Source organism: Tenrec ecaudatus, chromosome 10 (assembly GCF_050624435.1).
Source record: "Tenrec ecaudatus isolate mTenEca1 chromosome 10, mTenEca1.hap1, whole genome shotgun sequence".
Classification (NCBI taxonomy): Eukaryota; Metazoa; Chordata; class Mammalia; order Afrosoricida; family Tenrecidae; genus Tenrec; species Tenrec ecaudatus.
In genome coordinates, this window is record NC_134539.1 from 127,059,910 (window position 1) to 127,082,720 (window position 22,811).

Here is a 22,811-nt window from a genome sequence, read left to right on the forward strand (position 1 = left end):
AGGAAACACATCACCACCGCCGTTATTCCATGATTTCATAGATGCAAAACAGGGCTTAAAAGGGGGCTGGCAGGTCTCAGCTCCCGTGGCAGACATATTGGAGGGGCAGTGGCAAGCACGAAGGTCTGCCCTGGAGTCTTCTTTAAAGAAGAATGGGATCGTCCCCAGGCAAGTGGACCACCCACCCAGAAGCACACAGCACATTCCCAAAGAGAAAAGAAAGACATGTCCGCCTCTCTGTTCCATTCGCAGTGGCTCCCTGAGAGTCAGCCTCAATCTTAAGTGAAAAACAAGCAACAAGATTAGTTGAGTCCGTTTCAACTCATAGCAATGCCACGTGTGTGCATAGTACTGTGTTCCCTCCCAACCGTTTTCAATGGGGCCTATTTGGGGCAGGTTTTCTGTCTCTGGGTGGACCTGAACCTCTAACATCTTGGTGAGCAGCTCAGTGTTAAGCCAATAACCATCTGCACCACCTTGGGGACTTCCAATCCCACGGAGACTCATTCATGGCGGTGGCTGGGCCTTCGGTTGTGAATGTTGAGAATGGCGGCCAAGTGCACAGCTCTCTGGGGTCTCGGCCTTTCAGGCCTTCCAAGGACCTGGTTTCTAGGAAGTCCACAGCTGCGACCCATGCTCACAGCTACGAGGCCGTGTGGCCTGCGGCTGCTTCTGCTGGGGCCAAGGACACTCAGTGCTTCCCAGGCATCCACGAGAAGCTGGCTCGGGGCGAGGGTTCTTGGAAGTGTCGCCTCCCTTCCACCTTTCAATTCCAGTCCTTTGACTGGGGAGCAGCATCAGACTTCCTTTCTTCCATTCACTGCTAAGCTAACAGAATAAGCCTCCCTCAAATAGCAAACACTGTGCCCAGGGGCTTGGAAAAACACTTCACCAGGACGCCGGAAATAGCACTGGCCCAGGTAGGTCCTTGGTCTTCTGCCCAGCGGAGAGACAAAACGAAAAGGTTTTTCCCAACCTGCTCTGTCAGGACTGGCAGGGCGAGGTCGTGCCTAAACCCATGGCAGACATGGCCAATTGAGCACAGAATGCTTTTCCCTGAGCCCAGACCAAACCTCAGGCTCTTTCACGATGGCATTCGGGCGCCTAGGGATCCACCTAAGCTGGTAAACATGGTCCAAGCGACTGCAAGAGGGAGGGCCTACTCGGTGACCAGAGGAGCAGTCAGAAAGTCCTTTCTCGAGGAGTGGACATCAAAGGAGTTAGTTGTGGGCCTTGCGGGGTGGGACTGGGGAAGGGGGGAACATTCCTTTTCTGTGTTGTCGTTCCCCCTCCCCCACTTATTTTGAAACTTTTGACAGCCTAATGGCCCACTGCTAAGGAATCCAAACCGTGGAGCAAGGATGCCATCCAGCTGACTTACTCCCAGGGTCACTCTGGAGAGGCAAACACCGGAGAAGACCCGGTGCACTTCCCATTCAGAAGGAAGACCAGTTTCCAGCCGGCTTGAATGTTCTCCCATGTTTTCAAAGCCTGTCAACCAAACATCTCTTGTTTTCGACTTGTGTTTTTCAGCTCCATCGTCCTTTGGCGGCAGCAGGATGTCACATTCTGCGTCCACCTTCTTGCTTCACAGTACTGCCGTGACGCCACAAAATAGTGTTTTCTTTTTACACAAATATCTGAATGTTCATCTACTAGTCTTTCCCAAAGTGGTGATACTGCCCCTGGTTTGTGTGGGGGGTGGGGGTTGGGGTGTGTGTGGGGGGGGGGGGGGGCGGGCTACAAAAAGCAAAGACCTACATTTTCTCCTGGATTGTGGGCTATAGTTCAAAAGGTTTTAATTGTCGTGGGGAAAGTCATTCATTTTATTTTATTACATCTGGACCATAGGTTCCCAGTTTATGAGCCCCACTATCCTTTTTCTGAGAAGGGGATAGTGAGCCACATAAACTGGGACCTATGGTCTACCAAGGAGCCCTGGTGGCATAGTGACTACACATTGAGCTACTGTCTGGAAGGTCAGCAGTTTGAAACCACCAGCTGCTCCATGGGAGAACAAGGCTTTCTACTCCCGTGAAGTTAGTTTTGGAAACTCACAGGGGCAGTTCTACCCTATCCTATAGATTTGTTATGAGTCAGCATTGACTCAATGGCAATGAGACTGCCTACTACTTCATATCATAGTGGTATTAGAACATATTCCCCGGGCTACAAGCAGCACCCCCATTCCACAGACAAGAAAAAAAGCTTGGAGAGGTTAGGTGACCTGGTCAGGGACACCCAGTCCAGACCAGGCAAACCAGCTCAAGAGGCTAGCATGACCGATGCCAGTGCCCACAGATGGTCTCACCTTTGAAATGATCCTTGCATATTTTCCCCTCGTGTCACCTAAAACCCAGTGGACGTTAACAACGCTCACCCGGCTAGCCTGTTTTGCATTTATGACCTATTTTGAACCTATAAGAAGCTCATTCCCATCACCCAGGTGAAGAAGCAAAGCCCGGGGGTGCTGACGACAACGGGGACTTCAGATTGGATCGCTTGTATCACAGGAGCGTCACGGGGCCTGCAAATCGTCAGCCCAACAGTTCAGAGACCAGGACTGGAAATGATCCCAGACCCTGACTCGTAATTCAGCTTTCTCGGGGGCCCACTCTGCGTAGGCACAGTCTCAGGGCCCTCCACTCGGCAGCCCACTGCCTGTAATTAGAACCTCATGAAAACACCATGCGCTTGGCTGCTGTGTTCCAGATGAGGAGAGGAGGTCCTGAGGGGGTCAGGGGCTGGCCCACAGTCGGGTGGCTTGACAGGAGCTAGGCCAACTCCTCTTCCATTTAGGTTGGCGACCCACGGGTCCGACATCAACACAATCAGTCGATCAGAACTGTGCATGCTGGGTCTTCCTCAAAGCTTGTTCTTTCTGCCTTAAAAGGGATGGCCTCCCAATTGCCAAAGCCACCGAGAGAGGCCCATGTTTATTTCTAAGCTGCCTGCCACCTGAGTGGAGGGGCTGATGTAGAAGAGAGCAGGCATACTGTAGCAAGGTAGCCGCCATATTCAATGCTGTCGGGAACTGAGGGAATCCCAGGATCTGACAGAACCTGCAGTGGGTTGATTTCCCGCAGCCTCGCGCAGTGTCCTGCACCACGGCGCCCTGGCTTGGGCACACAGTGGGCAGTGCTATGGCTCCTTACCGTAGCGAGTGAATCTGAACTCAGGGGCCCATCCTCTTGTAAAAAGGGGGTCTGGAAAGATCTGATTGGATGTAAAATGACACTGAGGGAATTAAACAGCCTACTGGGGGTGGTGGGAAGGGGTAGGACTGGCCTAGTTTGTTGCAGGTGTGCTTTGCTGTCCTTTAAGGCTGCTGTGCATTTCAAAGCCGGAGCCTGCCACACCCTTATGTGCAGCCCACACTGCAAGGCATCGAGCCATGGCCAAGAAACCCTCCATCTCTAATCTCGCTGAACAGTCATGCCAGGTCAATGAATGCCAATTCTTAAATCCATCAGCTTCTTTGCATCCCTTGTGTATAACACCCTGCCCCCACTTTCTTGCCAGATAATGCACCTTTGTCTCCTCAATTTCCTAAGGTTTCCATTCCAATAACCTGTAGGGAAGGTACAGTGGTTACACATCAAGCTACTATCTGCAAGGTTAGGAGTTTGAAACCACCAGCCAGCTGGTCTATTGGAGAACAAGGAGATGGGGGCATTTGAGAGACTTACTCCTGATAGTCTCAATAGACCTCGAGCTGACCGGAGCACAAACACATCTCTCTTGGAAGAAGTGGCAGCCAGAACATTCCTCAGAAGCGACTCCACCTCACCTACTTTGGACACCTTATCTGGAGGGACCAGCCCCTGGAGAGGCACACAAATGAGGAAGACCCTCAGGGACATGGATGGACCGCACACCTGCCACCACAGGCTCCAACAAAACCAAGATGGTGAGGAGGGTGCAGACCAGCCAGTGTTGTGGATAAGGCACACAGAAGCCTTATCCATTCGTCAGAATCGATTTGATGGTACCCATACCTCCAGCCACGCAGCCCAGAAAAATCCACCCCCATAAGACCCACTCTCCAGCCCCTTCCCAACAACCAAGGTTACTGCCTGATTCCCACATGATCCTAGCTGTCACTGAGAGAGAGAGAGAGAGAGAGAGAGAGAGAGAGAAAGAGACTCCCAGTTACAATTCTCCCAGTCCACTGAAAGGCAGGAAGCAGACATCTCATTTCTGGTCCAGTCATTGGCAGCTCCTTCAGGCACAGGGTCAAGGTGGTAGGACACTAAGATTTGTGACTTAGCACTGGCACAAAGAGCTAGGTCCAGTACTGCAATGACCCCAGATAGCAGTCAGCGCCCCCTCTGATGTGCCTGGGGCACTGGACCCCAGTGGAGGCACCTTCGTGTGTACTGAGGCTCTGGGAGGGCACTGAGGTGGGGCACATCTGTTCACAGATGGAGCTACACAGGACACGCCCTCACTCACCCTGACTCTTCATTACCTTTTCTTCCCAACCATGGCTCGAAGGGGTGTGTGTGTGTGTGTGTGTGTGTGTGTGTGTGTGAGAGAGAGAGAGAGAGAGAGAGAGAGAGAGAGAGAGAGAGAGAGAGAGAGAGAGAGAGAGAGAGAGAGAGAGAGGAGGGAGGGGGAGAAACAGGCAGCAGTTTTTAGGCCATCTTCACATAGCACAGACACATTCCTGCCTAAGGGCCCATACATCACGATGATGGACGCGGAAGGAGAAGAAATCATAATACAAAAGAATGGTCCAGAAAACTGCAGTGCGTGCTCTGCGCTCTTCTGACTGCTTTCTGGGTAACTCTCTCCCCCTCCAGGAATCCCATGAAGCACGTATGAACATCCCCCTGCACAGAGGCGGGAACAAGGCAGTGGGGCCACAGGGCTGTAAAGGGCACAGCCAAGGTCTCAGCCTAGGCTGCCAGATTGCTGAAGCTGTGAGCTGTATGGCAGCATTCTGCCCCTGCACGAGCAGGGGAAAAGGCAAGGACAGAGGCGCTCTTCATGGCGGGTCCGCCATTAGTAAAGGGCCGAAGCCAACCGTCCTTGATGATCTATTCTCGGATGGCGGGTAAAAAACAAAACAAAGCTAAAATGCTCTCATGCTTCCATATCCTTTCAGGATATGCAAATTTGGGGAGAAGAAGAGCGAAATGGGTGAGCCCTGGGGATGCCGTCGTTAAAGGGCTCACCATGCCTGTCAACCAAGAAGGTCAGCGGTTTGAACCCACCAGCTGCTCTGTTGGAGAAAGAGGAGGCTTCTTTGAAGCCCCCTGGACCAGTTCTGTGCTGTCTTACAGGGTTGCTATGAGTCGGAATTAACTGAAAGGAAGCGGGCTGGGCTGGGACTAGCTTTGGAGAGGAGAACAGAGTTAAAAATCAGAACAATTCTATTGTAACTCTAGTCTAAATTACGGAAATGTCTGGACACCAAGTTCTCTCGCTATTTATTAACATACATTCTAAAGATTTACTTATACACACACATCAAGGTCTTTACAGACCATGTTATGCTCAAATAAGTAAATGCACCTTCAAAAGCTGTTTGACTAATTAAGTTGGTACCATCTTTCTTTACTAAAAAATCTGAGCTAATGCAATGTGAATGCCAGGCAAGCTAAGGATGAAAAATGAAATGGAATATACTTATTGCTCAGATTGCTGTCCACTCATTTTTGTAACACTGAATCTTCCTGTCATTCATCCTCAAGCTCTAAGGAATTCACCAACTAAATATCACTATATGACTTGCTATGTTTGCAAATTTCACTTCTAATGCTAGAAAAATTATTTTCCGACATGGAGCTAAATATTTGAAAAGCCATTCAGGTGTTACTGGCCTTTTGAAATAAGTGTACTTCAAAGTCTGAGGGGAAAGATGCTGCTGCCCCACCCCCCACAGGAAAATATATTCGTACAAAGAAACTAACTCTACTGTGAAACCCTTAAAGGTCAGTCCTACAAACTTCTTATCCTCAGGAACTGCATTGGGGCTTTATTTAAATTTTACATTATCCACTTTACTGTACAATCTTTAAGTGAGCTCTGGCCAAAAATCATACTATTATGCTTGGGTCTGAGGCTGTAGTCGGACTATTTGTAAAGTTCTCTCTAGAGAACGCTTCCCCAATGTTTAGTGACAATAACTACACCCAGCCATCATACGTTCACAGTAGGGCAAAGTTGAATCTTCCGGTTCGATACTTGGAAGCAAATTCACACCTAAACCCATTACTGTGGGGTAGATTCCAACTCATAAGAATCCTATAGGTTTTTCCAAGAGCATATATTGTTTATGGGGGGAAACCAATGGGCTTTCTTTAGGGGAAAACCACAGTTTTTCAAGGCTGTATTCTTTATGGGAGCAAATCCTCACATCTTCCTCCAGAGGAGCAGCTGGTGAGTTTGAACTGCCAACCTTTGGGTAGGCATCCAACTGCGTAACCACTGAGCAACCAGGGCGCCTCCATCCTTCGGTCAGGTGAGTTGACCTGTTTCCACCCTCCTTAGAAGAACTCTTCCTATCTTGAGATTTCTATCTGGGTAATCCAATTAGTGTGTGCCTGGACGATCTTGGTCATGTGGTTTCTGGTGCTGATCCTATTGGCCAGGGACTGGTGACATCCATCCCTAAACCTTCCCTTTTCTCATTCGACTCAAGCGGTATTTACTGTGCAGGGTGGACCGCCGTGCTTTACCCTTGCCATCACATGCAGCAGTTAGAGCAGTGGTTCTCAAGCTTCCTAATGTCGCCACCCTTTCATACAGCTCATGTTGTGGTCACCCCCCAACCATAGCATTATTTTCATTGCTACTTCATCACTGTAATTTTGCTAGTGTTATAAATCAGGCGGCCCCTATGAAAGGGTCCCCAAAGGGAATGCAACCCACAGGTTGAGAGCTGCTGATTTAGAGTGTGGTAGTTACATAATCTGGTGTTAACTTGAGACTATTAAGAGTGAAGGGGTGGAGTCTAGTCTGTCAATCAGGTCATAGCCAATGAGGCCTCTGTGTAAACATGGTCTTTTCCTGAGGATTCTGGGAACTTCTGTCTTCTTTCGTGGAGGTGGGACACGCGCTCTCTCTGCTTCATCTCCCTGCAAGATATTCCTGTTGACAAGGCACATGGAGCTACGCTGATGGAACCAGAGCCCTGGAGCTGGAGGAGCCACGTGGAGACCCACACCAGCACTGAGATGCTTCCACCGCTACTGGATCCACAAGTCTTTCCACCCCCTGGCCTGTGATCTTCCTGCATTCAGTGTCATTAAATGTGTTATGTGAGTCTGAAGAGGAATTTATAGACTGATATCTGACATATGGGCTGGTATCAGACTTATGGACTTGACCTGGATTGGGCTTGGATGTCTTCTCAATATACAATTGCTCTTTTGATATAAAGCTCATATATATATATATATATATATATATATATCCCTGAATGTTTCTCTAGTCCACCCGGACTAACACACAGAGCACCAATGAGACGTCTCTTCTCTGTCCATGCCTCCGTGCCCAGGCATCAGAGTAGACTGCTACCCAACGCTAATTAGAAAAGCGAGCAATGCTCTTCCTCACTCAAGGAGTTTCTGCCCGTGTCCTTCTTCCTGCCCACCCAGGTGCGTAGCCCTGCGTTCTCAGAGGCCATTCTGTCACTGATGGTTTACAGCTGCAGCCCCCCCCCCCCCCCCCCCGCATCTTACAGTAGAGCCCGCACTCTGTTTTCAGGCACCGAGGCCTTCCCCGGCAAGATTCCAACGTGGAGGGGGCTTCATGACCCACAAGCCATGTCTCATTCCCAGGGCCCCCAATTCCAAAGCATTCTTCCAAAGACCGCTAATGAAAGCAAGTTGCAGATGGAACGTCTAAAAACCTCTGCGTGACATTGGAGACCAGATTCTCATCAGGCAAGGGCGGGCTCCGTTTCCGCCAGAAAGGAAGGAGCGCCAACACATTGGGAATGTCCACGCTGTTGGGAGCCTGCCTCCGCCAGACGCCAGCGCGGAGGAAACAGGCGCAGAGAGTTTCTACCCAGCAGTCACTGGCTTCTGCCAGCACGCCTGCAATGGTCTGCTGTACGCAGCTGGCGGCCAAACTGTGCACATGGGCTGGAGTTTTCATTGAGGTGACTGGGTTGGGTGCTGGTGATCCCTCAGTTGCCCATCATCTTGGCATGATCTCAGAGTCTACCTGATTTAAGCCCTTTCATGCATGAGTCCTCCGGCCTTCCACTGTCTCATCCCTAGAGAGACCCTTTCTCCAGAAGTGCTTCCCAATACATGTCCTCGAGCGTGTGGGAACGTGCATCACAAGCACGCACACACACCATCGCCAAGCCTCGTGTACAACTTATTGGGGGTTCCAAGGAAGAGGGAAGCCACAAATGCAAGGTAGGATTCAAGAATGCAAAGCTGTCATAATGACTCCTTTGTCTCTTGGGACTAAACTTAATAAGCTGGTCAGAAACCTGGCTCAGTATTTTTAGCTTGAATCATTGCTGCAGGTAATTCTTATAACCAAGCACTATTTTCTCTCTCTCTCTCTCTCTCTCTCACACACACACACACACACACACACACACACACACACACACACACACACATACGCGCGCGCGCAACCTGGGTGCAGTACTTGTTTGCAAACCTAGCAAGCAGCCTTTATAAAATTGAAGCATTTAAGAGTGATGAATGGTAATGGCTGAGCTTATTAAAATCTATTTTTCTACTCCTATGAGACAAACCAAGCCAGCCTGCTTCTGGAGTTTTAAATTCTAAGCCATTCAAATCCCTCAAACCTTTTGCCAAAGAGTGTTTCCCCCAGTCGCCAAAATTCTGGGCTGTACGTAGGAAACCTAAAGCCTGTGTTTTTTGAATTACCTTCTCTAAATCATTAGAACATTGTGTTTTGAAAGAGCCGTTTGATGTTCAAGGGAGAATATTTATTTTCAAAATAATAATAAGGAAGTTCCCACTGACCAGGGTAAGCCATTGTCAAGTTTCTAAAAATGTTCCAAATCCAACCTTGAACCAGAGTGGAAATGTCCCCGTGCCACTTCCCTGCTCTGAAACCTCCCCCGGTATCCCCCTCCCTGCCTCCAGGATCAAGTTCAAGCTCTGTAGCCTGGCACCGGGAGGCTGCCAGGTCGGCTGGCACCTATCTCTCTGGACTTATCTTCCAGGCTCTTCTCTCTGAATTCTCTGTACCAGCCAAATTGGATCAAAGCCTTGTTCCCTAAACACCCTGTAGGCACTCCCCCCCCCCCTCTATACCTCTGCCTCCCCTCCTCTCCTCCTTCCCAGGCCCAACAAAGCAGCACCTCTTCCAAGAAGCTCCACCCTAGGCACTCCGCCCCAGGCAATGGCTGCTTCCTGTGAGGTCTGGCAGCCCTTCCTGTCTGCACTGCTCCTCCCTCACCCAGTTTTCAATTTTCCTATTCCCTTAGTCTTTCATCCTCCTCAATAAACGTCGGAGGCGGCCTCCATGTACCTGTTGTCCCGGCATTCACCCTTTTACCCAAAGCCCTGTCTTCCCGGCTCTCTTGCCACCTGAGAACCTAGGACAAATCCTATCTTTGCCTGTCTTCCTCCAGCACGCACAGCACAGCACAAAGCAAAGACGGATGCTATTTCTGCGGCATTGTTCCCTTCTTCGTCCTCCATCCCCTGCTGCTCTCACATGGGCACCATTGGCTAGACGGAAGTCTTCAGACTGGCTTGGGCTGAGGGCTGGCCTACTGTGTGTCGGGTGCCACATTGGGCCCTTTCATGTACTTTCACTTCAGGAAGTTCATGTCAACCCAACAAGGCTGCTACTTCACTGATAGGAGCATGAAAACTCGGGAAGATTAGGAGCTACAAGTTAAAGCATATCGTTGGAGGGTGGGCGAGCATTCTTCTGAGGTGCTTACGGCAGGGACTGTAGAACGGGGCAGGAAAAGCACGTCTCCCTGTTCCTCCCTCAGCATCCGACCTCATCCTCAGTGTCCACAAGCGGTTTATATTTCAAACGCAACACGAATGGATGTGCTCCTTCCTTCGTTCATTCACCAGCAGATATGGAATGGGAGAGATCTTCTCACCAAGAACGTCAAACTTTTAAAATGCTTTTTCTTTTAAATTCCAGGAATAACGAAGAAGAAGAGTGTGGGCACGGATGCCAGGTGACCAAAAACACAGGCTCAGCACTAGGCAAGCCAGCCTGGGCAGAGGAGCTGAGAAGAAACTCCAATTCCTTAACCTGGTTGACTTGGAAGAGACATGTAGGGAGGCTCCTTCTAACACCAACAAACACCCAAGTGGCACAAATACTTAAGCACAACCCACTTGAAGTGACCGCCAACCTGCTTCCAAGAGCCCTGCAGAGCAGGCCTGTGCACCTGGGGTCATCGCGAGTCAGAATCCACTTGACTTTGCACTGCCCTCCAGATGAGGCAGTGATGAAGACACCATCAACACAGCTGGCTGGGGAGAGTGCTCATGATATGCCAGGTTCTCCACAGAGCACATGGCACGGTCAACAGCTTCAAGGCGGCTCCAAGGATCATTCCCAAGCCCTAGATGGGAACGTAGGAGCTCTGATTATTTCCATGACTTGCAGCAAGCCCGTGAGTCTCAGGGCAGTTTGGATTTCAGACACTAGGCTGCACTGGCTGTCTGGGCCTGGGTCTCACCCAGCGATGAGCCAGTAGGCCCCACAGTCTTTAGGAAGTTTGAGTTTACTGCAAAATGATGGCTTAGTAACTTGCCAGCAAAAGGGGTGGGGGCATGAAAATATGCTAAGGAAAATATCATGTGCATGGGTCCAAGATGCGGACCCACCCCCATTAGTGAACCCCTTCCTCGCTTTAATAGATTCATTTCTAATACTTTTTTCCCCCATCTTCTGACTCCCTGTGCTGCCTTCCCTCTTCCCTCCACGTTCACTGCTGGGACATAAGAAATGATTCCTGGGTAAAGTGATTAGTGCTGCTTGGAAGAGAGGTTTCTGAGAGACCTAATCAATCATTGCTGTCGGTCGCCTCTTCCCGGGCTTTCTCCAAGAAGCTGGGAGCAGGCTTTTCTCTCGGCGCCCCCACCTTTCCTTCTCCTCCTCCACCTAGTTCTGTCTTGATCGCTATTTTCTAGTCTGCTAGGCACAGCGCTAAGCTGGGGAGGCTCTGCCAAGCCCCTTGGCAGGAGCTGGCCTCCAGGACTCCTGCCCACCACAGCGGTGCAGGGAAGACAAGAGGGCTGAGCTGGCACCGGGGTGGATGGAACAGGTTCCACTGGCATGTGAACTGCCCCACAGAGCTCAGCTTTCTCATGCCAGGGGCAGGAGTTCAATTTCATGTTGGTCCCGAGGAGGAGCAGCAAGAGTTGGGGGCGTGGAACAGGGAGAGGGCGAGTGAGCACCTGGCTCAGGGTGGGTGCACTCCAGAGGCCACGGTCATGTGCCTAGAGCACCTGGCCAGCAGGCAGCAGCCCCATACACTTCCAGGGCTTGCTAGAGAGGTAGGGTGCCACAGTAGCCGGCGAATGGAGGCTTCCAGGCTGGTAGAACCAATGGGAGTGAACCCACAGGGACATTCCTGGGTTCACACGAGGGAAGGGCCTCTGCTGGACTGAAGGGCCAGGCAGGGTGCCCTGGAAAGAGTGATCCTGCCTAAGGGGAGAAAAACCGCCGCCATGCATGTCCTAATTGTGCAGAGGGCAGCGACTGGATGAAACAAATCCATACATGGAGATGGGGGTTGGGGATGCAGTGAATCTTTTCCCTTGCCCTGCTCCCTGCCACCTACCACAGTCCTGCGCCCAGCATTCCTGTGCCTGGCATCCTGCCAACACTGTCTGTCACTTGTTATCCTGTCTAATCCTATGAGCACCCACGGGGGAGGGTCTCTCTAATCACCCGAGTAGGAGTGTCCCATACCACATCAATGGTGGTCAGGCTGGGGTGCTACACCTCTGTGACCAGAGCCTCCCCTCTCCCGGCTGAATGTCCCCACTGTCCACAAACCAGTGAAAACCAGCTTCCGTCTGGCTAACCCTGGCTCCTGACAATGCCGTGGGTGTCCAAGTGCAACCCTGCTCCCTTGGCTTTCAGTGTTGACCACCAGGCCCGTCCTCTGAGCCCTCAGACCTCTTGCCTCTCCTTCGGCAGTCGGAGCTATTGGCACCATCCAGCAGGAGCCCCGTGTTTTCCATGCGGTGGAGGTTGGGTGCCGGCAGTTGATTTCTGAGTCACTGCGACCCCGTGCGACAGGGCCGACCTGTCCCCGGATTTTCCCGGCTGTGATTTTCACAGGCACAGATCACGTGTTTTCTCCTGTCGAGTCCCTGGGTAGGTTCAATCCACCCAACCTTTCTGAAAAGGCCAGAACTTTAGGGCTATTGTCATGGGGATTTCAGCAACACCCACGAAGTTAAGAGAACAGAGCAAACATGACACTGACAGGTTCGGTGAAGATGACAGTCCGCCAGCCTGAGCAGCGTGGACACCCTTCTCCCTCCGATCCCCTGGCCCTGAAGGACGAGAGAAACACTCCCAGCAACAACTTATCATGGCGCTCCAAACCTGCAGCCACAACAGTGGGAAGATCGAGGCAGCACGTCCCAGGAGAGGAAGAGGTGGGAGCAGCTTCATCTCATGGTAGGGAGGAAAGCAAGGCGACCCTCTTGTCCCAGCAGGCTTCCCGTCACCCCAGAGCCCGCTCCATTACTGCTCAGACTACTTGACCAGCATCCTCTGACCAGGCCGACGCGGTGCTGGCAAGGTCAGCAGAAACGCTGTCGACTTGCATCATGGGAAGGTGCTGTCCCACTCCCCAACACCGTGTGCACTGTCCCCTCCCTGGCACAAGGCTGCATGGAAGGTCTTGATCCATCTGGGCTCCACACTCAGACCTGGTCTCCAGGATCCCTTCTGAATTCCCAGCTGAATGTGGGCTTCACAGTGGCAGGACCCCTCCATCCCACTCCCTGCCCCCAAGCTATTCAGAGACAAGCCACCAGAGGAAATGATTTCAAATCTGGCTTTGCAAGCATGTGATTTAAAAATAACTCTGCCTTTGTCTGCTATGGATGACTTTCCCTAAAGGGACTGCTGTCCTTAAAGCAATTGCTCAGCTCTCAGGGCAAACAGAGTCTGTGTTTTCCATACCCAGCACATAGCTCCAGGAGAGTGTGCCATCTCAGATAGCATCTGAAAGGCAAGCACCCAGGCAGGCAGAATGCCTCACGCCCTGCTGGCCTGGAAAGGCAGCCTGCATTGTCTCAGAGGAGGCAGGAGCCCCTGCAGTGGCGGCAGCATCCAAGAGTCACCCTTGGTTAAGACATCAGCCTCGGAAGTTTTAGTCAGCCCAACGCAGCCCTACCAGGGCCCAGTGGGTCGCTGGCTCTCGTCTCCAAGGAGAATTTCACTTCCTCAGATCTGCGATTCTATCATTTGAGCACTCGAATGCAGAAAAAGGGGTAGGGGTGGGGGTTAGGAAGCAGAATAATGAACTGGGAGGGGCAGTCAGGGAGAGCGCTTTGAGAATCCACAAGGATGGTCTCCTTCACCCTCTAAGACACCCTTGGGATGGCACGAGAAAGGCAGGTTGCCAAATGGCTTCATGTCCTGTCACCCACACGGGGAAGCCTGACCACACAATGCTCCGGACGGGGATCGCGCAAAGGATGCACGCCAAGCGGATGGCAGGAAACAGGCGTCTGCTGTTCACATCACTCTCGTGGTGAGCCCCATGACGCTGGAGAAACTGACGGTGTACAACTAAACCCGTTGCTGTAGAGTCTATGCAGGCTGCTAGCGATCCTATAGCGAAGAGCAGAATTGTCCCATAGGGTTCCCAAGGCTGTATAATCTTTTATGGGAGCCGACTTTCACACCTTCCTCCTGTGGAGAGACTGGCTGGTGGGTTTGAACCGCTGACATCTGGGCTAGGAGTCAAGAGCTTACTCACTCGCACCACAATGGCTCTGAACCGTATACAGCTACACAGCCAGTAAGAGGCTATTGCTCCTTGTCTTTCTCCCAGATGGTGCTATCAAGTATTGATCTCCGACTACAATGATTGACGTATTAACCTCCACCCCACCCCCCCTGCCACCCCACCTCGGTGAAGAATGAACAACAGTAATATGGGTGAAGGGAGACATCAGTCAGTGTAAGACATGATAAAATAATAATTTATAAATTATCAAGGGTTCGTCGCCAAACGTTTAGGAAAAATAAAACTATCAAGGGTTCAGGAGGGCAATGGAGGGAGGGGAGAAATGAGGAGCTGATAATAAGGGCTCAAACAGAAAGAAAATATTTTGAAAATGATGATGGCAACATACGTACAAATGTGCTTGACACAATTGTTATATGGATTGTTATAAGAGCTGTAAGAGCCCCCAATAAAATGATTTATTAAAATTTATTTTCAAGATTTCACACAAGAGCTGAAAACAGCCTGAACTAAAGATATAGTAGTGCGAATGAAAAGAAAGAGGTAGACTTGGGATAATTAAGAAGTAAAACTGACAGTTTTCTGTCTGTAAAATTATGGTGAAATATATAAAAATAATAATTTATAATGTATCAGGGCCCACAAGGGTGGGGAAGCGAGGGAAAAAACAGGAGCTCTAGCAGAGAGAAAATGTTTTGAAAATGATGAGTGGCAACATAGCTACAAGTACATATCTATATTTTTAATTAAATAATTTTATTGGGGACTCAAATGCTTTTATAAGAGTGTTTCATACAATCGATGTATGGATTGTTATGAGAGCTGTAAGAGCCCCCAATAAAATTATTTTTAATAAAAAAGAAAGCAATACAAGTTAATTAAAGATTTAAAAAACGATTGGTCTCACATGATTGAGTCCATGCTGACCCTTAGCGACCCCAGAGGATGGGGGAGAGCACGCCGTGTGGGTTTCTGAGGCTGTCGCTGCTAATGGGACAGGAAAGCACTACAGAGTTAAGGTTAAAGAAAGGAAAAGCTGCGTCCGTGTAGGTGACGGGCCCAGAGCTCAGTGAAAGATCAGGACCAGTGGTTCTCCAGATGGGGCGGTTTTCCCTTCCTGGGACATTCCGTCCTGTCTGGAGACATTTGTACTTGTCCCAACAGGGGACCAGTGTTCAATCGAGGGTCTAGACCAGCGGTTCTCAACCTGTGGGTCGCGACCCCTTTGCAGGTCGAACGGCCCTTTCACAGGGTTGCCGGGTTCATAACAGTAGCAAAATCACAGTGATGAAGTAGCAATGAAAATGATTTTATGGTTGGGGGGTCCCCACAACACGAGGAACTGTCTGAAAGGGTCGCGGGATTAGGAAGGTTGAGAACCATTGGTGTGGAGGCCGAGACTGGCCTACCAGGCACAGGACTGGTTTCCACAGCAGACTTTTCCAGCTCTAAACGGCAGCAGTGCCACGGCTGAGAAACCTCGGTTGAGACCAGGGGTCGGCAAAGTTTAGAGACATCTGGTCCCCCACAACAATTTGAAAATTATTCAGGAGGCATAAGTACATGTTTACAATCAAGTGAAATCACCATTATCTGAATAATATCCCTTTACATTTTCCAATTTTACTTCAGAGCCACATGTACCCACCACTCATGAGCCGGAGTTCCCGACCCCCCAGTCTAGCCCAAAATAGTGCAATTCCTTCTCTTCTGAGAGGCTCGTTTGCCTCAAGCTAACTGGCTACTTATGTTCTGCTCACTACAATCACAACTATGCAGAGTCATCAAGAACTTTCTCCTTGCTCAGGTGTGCTCATTACATCTCACCCATCACGCCCATGTCCCCCTGGAATTTTTTATATTATCACATTCATAACGATCAGCACTATAGGAACAGTATGGTCTTATTTTATCCAAATCTGATAACTGAAAGAATAAAGCAAGCTTTAACTCCCCCCTTTCTTTTTAGGTACAGCCCTGAGTTTTCAATCTAAGAGAGAAATGATTGTGAGATATGTTTTCATTATTATTAAGGAAAGACATGGAAAGGAATCCATATTTCTAGACTAATGCTGCCCTTGTGGATCCCAGTGTCTCAAAAAAACACCCAAATTCACTGCCACCAACTCCATTCTAATGCATAGTAGCTCTGTAGGGCAGCACAGCCCTGCTCCTGTGTGTCTCTGAGGATGTAACTCTTTATGGGAGTAGGAAGCCTCATCTTTCTCCCTCAGAGCAGCCGGTGGTTTCAAACTGCTGATTTTGTGGCTAGCAGCCCAACGTGTACCCACAATGCACCGGAATTCTGTTCAGTGCCTCAAAACAAAAACCAAACTCGCTGCCATCAAATCAAGGCTGACTTAAACAAACCCGTGAACTGTTCGCGGGAGTAGAAAGCCCAGTCTTTCTCCCTCGGAGCTGCTGGTGGTTTCGAACTGTCAACCATGCAGATCACAGTCTAACATGTCCACATGATGCCACTGCAGCTCCCATTCAATGCCCCAGAGCCTAATAAAATGATATCCTTTGAAACTTGGCAGTCCTGTGTAATGAAATGGGTCTCTGATGAGGCATTCTGGATTATAAAAATTCACTGAAGAATCTCCACTGGTAGCCGATGCATGTCATAAACAGATTCTGACAAATGACCACTAAAGCCACCTCAAACTCCTAAGCCCCAATTCTTGATTCTTGTTAGGAACCCAAATGTCAAAATCCAATATTAGCACATCTTCAGGGAAGAAAGAGATACAGCACTTCTAACAGGTACATGCTATCTGAGGCAAACTCAGTTCAGCTACCGTCCAACAGGCCCTATCTCCTGGCCTCCTTTCATAAAGAACAAAGCACGGCCCCACCTTGTGCCACCTTCACAAAGGCTGGTGCGTGTGTTTGAGTTCGTGCCTGCACTGTGTTTTGGGGGCCTTCCAACCTCGGGATGAGGCGAGGGTGGGGAGGTGAGCTCATTCTCCAGCACTCTGTCACTGTGTGACCCATAGTTTGCGTTAGCTCGGCTCCATAAGTCGATTGTCAGGCTTTACGTCCTATGTGAAGCAGCACTGAAACTGACCCATCACCAGCGCCCTGCTGCACTCGACACACCATCGACAAAGCTTCTTCCAGCATCACAACATGGCTGTGCTGCCGCAAACTGACAGTGGCTACACAGGGGAGGGATCTGATGAGACTTGCGAACTGCTTGGAAGCAGTAGGGTTCAATTGCCCCAATCTGTGAATGACTGGGGAAAACCCCCTGAGAGCTCCCTCCACAGGAGAGGTCGTTCGTACAAGGTCCCCGAATACTTAAGGAAAGTATTTAAGAAGACAAGGCTTGAAATAAAAGATTCAAGTTGAACACAGACAGAATCGTAACCACAGGACACCCATTCATCGAACACCTGTTGCCAATCATTTGGCCCTTTATTCCCATGTCCGACTTTCACAATAATCCACCAGTGCGTACGCGGTGGGCTGCTAACTACAAGTCCAAGGCCAGCAGCTCAAAACTACCAGCCGAGCGCAGGAGAAAGACAAAGGTCTCCACTCCCATGGAGTCATAGTCTCAGAAACCCACAGGGGCAGTTCCCTCTTGTCCAATTGGGTCAATGAGATAGAATGGACTCGGGGGCAGTGAATTTGGAGTTGGACACAATGCAAAAAGGAGACTAGGCACCACGTGGCCCCGTCACTCTCGAAGGTCACAGGCCTACCAAGTGGTCAGTGTGAGTCTGCAGAGGGGGCCCACGAGGCACAGGGTACCTCTTTACTGGGAGGGTTCTACCTTCTATCCCCCCTCCCCCAGGAATGATTATTTATTTATTTTCCTGCAAAAGCATCAGAGACCACCACGCCTACATTCCTAGTAGCAGGGGTTCAGGTTCACAGAAAGGAGTGTTTGGTCAAACCTCTGTAGCCTACTGTGGGGCTGGAGGGAGAGGGGGCCAGGCAGAGGTTAAGACTAATTTCTATTGTAACCCAGTGACCTTCAGGTATCACTCAAAGTGGATTTCAGAGAAAGGGGGCAGCCTGGAGAGATTGGAAAGGGAGACTTTTAGCCCTGATACAATGATTTCAAGAAGGGGGTACGCTCCTTCCTCCACATCGTTTCTTCCACTGCATTCTGTGGGTGTCACCGAGACTGCACGGGCGCCTAGGGGGGCGGGGGGCGGGGGACTTCAGTAAGGAGTTCAGGCACAGGCTGCGCAAGGGCCTGCTTTCCCTCTCCCCCTGCAGCGAGGACCCTGGGCTCAGCGACCTTCCCCTTGACTGAAACACAGGTGACTCTTTCTGGTCCTTTTGTATGACAAGAAGCTAACAGCTTAAAGTCAGAGTCACCCATGTCTGTAACTGAGCATTTCAACGTGGGTTAGGTGAAGTAGTGCATCTTAGATGACATTTTGTGCGTGTGTGTGTGTCACATATAATGCTACACTGCTCACAGCTGACCTTTTAGCCCCCAAAACTCAGGTTTAAGTGGATTAAGGGTGAGGTCCCGATGAAAATGAGAAGGGAAAAGTCTTAAGCATTTGGCTGAGAGGTACAGCAGCAGGATCGAGGCGGGGCCTGGCACGGAGAGAGGCTCAGCTATACCTCATTCGAGAGCCTGTTTTGGATTAAATTTCTCAATGAAATAAATCACTGGGCAACGCAAGATTACAAAAATGAGAGTTCTGTCCCTCACCCCAAACTCACATTCCCCCCCCACACACACCTTCAGACCCCAGAAGCATGAAAGCCTGTAAACCACACAGCCTTGGAGAAAATCCACCCAAATGATTCAGCTGAATCCTCTGACCCAGGTAATTTAGCATGAGAAGGGGAGCCAGGAAGGGAGGCAGATGCCCAACTGGCCCAGTCAGTTACTGTGGGCTGGTAGTTCTTGGTCAGTTGCACCAGGATCCCGAAGGCCTAGAGAAAAGGTTAAGCATGCCTATTCCTGGGCCCTCACCCTCTGACTGATCAGCAGCTGGGTGGGGGGTGGGGGGGAGAGTCAGGGGAGCTGCATTGTAACTGACTCCTCAGGTTGTCTGCAAGCCCAGGGAATCCAAAACTCTTCTTTCAGGGCATAGACTAGGCCGCCCCGAACCCTGAGCCAAGTCTACTCTGGCCCTCCCCCTCCCTCCGCTTTACCTGGTCGGACGGGGCTCTGCATGCAGCTCGGGGATGGGATGCCCGGGTGCAAGGGTGCTGAGGCCCGGCTGCTGAGGTCCATGACGGAAGGGGCAGCAGATGGGGTGGCGGGCTGCAGCCCGGGCGGGTGAGGGCTGTGGTCGTGCTGAGCAGGGCTGGGGGGGATGCCATTTTCCGACAGAAACTCCTCCAGGTCCATGTATTCCAACTGGAAAGTGTCGCCGTCATAGGGCAGGGTTTTGTCCCATAAGGTGGGCCCCAAGAACGCCGACTGGGGGACCGTCGGGCTGCTACTGTCATCGTCCAGCTTCTTCTCCTTGTCTTTATCTTTACCAAATGCTGCCGGAGAAGAGAAAAGTGAGGCTTAAAAAAAGTACAGAAAGAAAACAAGTTAAAAAAAAGTGTTGCTTTGGATGCCCCTCTTGGCCTCTGCTACCTAAAGTGGCTGGAAACTTTCTCTCCTCTCCTCAGGGACACTGGCCCTGGGGCGACTACTGTCCTCTGTGGGATTGGAAGCAGGACAAGGATCTTGCCTGGTTTTCAACAGCCTCTGATTTACTTTGGAGACAAAGTATTAGTCCTGGAGCAGCGCTGGGGCCCGCCAGAGCGTAAAGACAACAGAACCAAGCTCACCGAAGCAGCCTCCAGAGCCTTCTCTGATGAGAGAAAGAAATTCAGTCCCAAGGGGGCACGACGCACCACCTACACTACACACAACCGCTGGGGCTGTGAAAACGGGCGGCAGCCAGGCACGCACAGTCTTCTGGGTCCTGTGGACCCCAGAGCCAGTGTGCAGGTGATCTTAATCCTGGTCAAGCAGGGGCTTCACAGCTTCCCTTCCTTTACACAAAAGCACCGAAGAAATGGAGGCTCGGAAATGGGCAGGAGCTTGACCCATGCCAAGCAAAGAGAATCGAGAGCTTTGTGCCCGCCTCACCTCACCCATTTGTGCCTCCAGCCATTGTTTCACCCCAAAGCAGTTAAAACAATAATAATGCAAAATACCTGCTTAATTTTCTCCTCCTCCCCCAAGCACTTCAGCATGATCCCATGTGCAAAAACGAGATGTGCCTGCAATCTGCCCATTCCACAGCTCTGGCAAGAGGGGCTCGACCTAATTCTCTACAGATGGAGGGATACGGGGGTTTCCTACCTGGAAATAGCGGTCCCCTGGTTAGTTCTCTAAGGGATGCTCTGGATTTGAACCGTTCTACTCAGGCGCCGTCGGTGTAATCTGGGATTAAAGAGTTCTGATTTTCTTCCTCGTGGAAGCGGTCTCCAGCGCCATCCATCCCAATCCTCTCTAAAGTCTCATCTCCCGAGAGAATCTGATTTTAAACACCCACAGATGCAAAAAGGCAGCAGGCGGCCCCTACCTCCCAAGGTGCTATCCATTAAAGGAGTGTTTCAGGGAGGCATGCTGGCTGAGCTCTGCAGACGGCAACCCAAAAGCCAAACCTCGCAGCTCCCGCAAAGCAACAGGTTGGCTCTAGGAAAGGAGATGCGAGTACTTGGAAGCGGCTTTTTTTTTTTTTTTTTTGGTGGCCAAATAATCTGTCAAGACTTTACACTCCAGCGAGCCGCGTGGTTCACGTTTTCTGCCGCGATCCCGAAAGCACGAAACCGCATCAGCCCCAAAGACCCACTTGAGCCCAGCTGGCACCGAGGAGACTCCCCTCCCTTCTCCTCCCCTCTGCTCCCGCTCGAGTCGAGGTGGCTGGGGGGAAGGTTTGGGACTTACCGAGCAAGGGCTCCGGCCAGAGGTGGCTCCGGCGCGATGACACGTGAGCCGGCTCGGTGCACCCCTCCCACCACGACAAGGGACCCGGGAAAGTGTCAGAGCAGGGCGCGTGCCAGGCTCCCGGCCGAGAACCCCGAGGCCCGCGCCAGCCCCCCAGCCCCTGCTGAAACGTCCTCCTAGGTAATTCACACCTCCGCGACCACAGGACATCCACACTCAAACGACGCAGTGAGACCCAGCCCCGTCGAGCCACCGCCCCCAGGGCACCCCCGCGGGGTCGCCCCCACCCGCCGAGCCCCGCTCCCACGCCGGTCGGCTCCGTGCCGAGAGCCCAGAGCCGGGTAGGGGACAGCCCTGACCTGCCAAGTTACACCTCCCACCTGCGCCGCATTAGCGGGACCCGGGAGGCTGGCAGCGCTCTCTCAGTGTGGCTGAGTGAGGGGCTCGCGGGGGCCGGGGAGCGGGGAGGCGGTGCTCCGGCGGGCCCGGAGCGTCGCCCCTTGGCAGAGCGGGGCCCGCGGCAGCGCTCACCGTCCTCCTGGTGAAGGGGGAGCTTCAGCGGGTTCTCCAGCAGAGACCTGAGCACGCCGTAGGGAGGCGGGATAAAGGTGGGATTCAGGGGGAGCGGTCGGGACATTTTCTCCATCGCGGTGAGCTCAGTTTGTTTCTCGGGTCAAACAAGAAAAACAAAACAAAACCCGACCCCAAAATGTTGCTGAGCGGTTTCCTCCGTGCTTTGCCCCAAAGTACACGCTTTCCAGGCGGTGGAGACAAGAGGGGGAGGGAAATGACTTCTGTCGTTATAAATACATCTGCACGAAAAGGTAAAAGGAAAAACTTTCGGGTTCCCGATGCAGACGGGCCCCGCAGAGCGCGGCGACCTGCACGATGCCGCTACCTGCCCTCCTGCACCTCGGCTCGCAAAACGGTCCCAATCGTGGAGCAAAGCAAGACCGCAGCGCGGACAGACGGACGGCTGCAGCCGGGCAGCAGGCAGTGCACCGGCCGGGCCCCGCACGAGCGAGCACCCGAGGCCGCGCGCCGCCCCACCCCGCCCCCCGCCGCCGAGGCCGCTGCTCCCCTGCGCTCCGCGGCCCCGCAGCGCCCGGCTCAGAGCATCGGGCCGCCCATGTGCGGCGGCTCTGACAAGAGTGACGTCAGGACCCGCACCGCGCGCCCATAGGCGTGCGGGGGCGTGGCCCCGTGCGGCCCCGCCCGCCCACGCCGCCGCCGCGCCCGCCCTCCGCCTCGCGTTTAGCGTCGTCGCGCGCGCGGATTTTCCGGGACGTTGCGGGAGCCGGGGTGGGGGGTGGGTTGTAAGCGCGCCGCCGCCGCCGCCGCCAGGGGTTGGGTCGTCTCGCCTGGCTTTGCTTTCAGAGTGCGAAAGGAAATGAGTTTCGGTCTGTGGTTCCCAACCTGGGAATGGCTTGGGTAGTTTGAAAAATGCCGAGGCCCAGGCGGCACCCCAGACCCATGGCATCTGAGTGGGATCCAGGCTGCAATCAGGCTCCCAAAGTCCCCCAGCTGGTTCCAACGAGAAGCCAAGGGAGAAGGGCTGGTTTAGATTGAGTTGAAGGTCACTTCCACCAGAGGATTCCTACTCAGCAACCACATTTATCTAGGATTTCCAAGATTGTCAATCTCTACGGGAGCAGACGGGATCATCTTCCTCCCAAGGAGCGGCTGCGCGACTCGAACCCATCGACTCTGTGGTTAGCAGCCCAACACCAAACCCACAGCGCCACCAGGGCTCCTTAATTGAAGATAGACGCTCGTCTAACTGCGTTTTCTGGCTCCAACCAAACTTCCGCAACCACTAAAATATTGTAAGCACCTGAGCGGATCAGCGACCACCGGACCTGGGCAGAACAGAGACACTGGCAGGACTTCCGCTAGGTCTGTTGAGCATTGGAGGCCCTTACACCTGCTGCCCCTCTCCCGCCTCCCATGGAGCAGTTGGGCCAGAAGAGCTGGGATGGACCCCAGGTTCCTACCTCCCTCCGAGCCTTGCCCTGCTGAGAT

The 22,811-nt window shown here is 51.9% G+C and overlaps 1 protein-coding gene across 1 annotated transcript in view; it reads right to left on the bottom strand.

Annotated features, from left to right (window-relative positions):
• HLF (HLF transcription factor, PAR bZIP family member) overlaps nt 1-21,533 on the bottom strand; it is a 59,019-nt gene extending 37,486 nt beyond the window's left edge. The window contains exons 1-2 of the mRNA XM_075559287.1: nt 21,321-21,533; nt 19,049-19,387 (exon numbers count right to left, since the gene is read on the bottom strand). Coding sequence (XP_075415402.1) covers nt 19,049-19,387; nt 21,321-21,435 — 454 coding nt within the window. The 5' untranslated portion in view covers nt 21,436-21,533. The remainder of the gene's footprint in view (nt 1-19,048; nt 19,388-21,320) is intronic.
• Between the last annotated feature and the right edge of the window lie 1,278 nt (nt 21,534-22,811).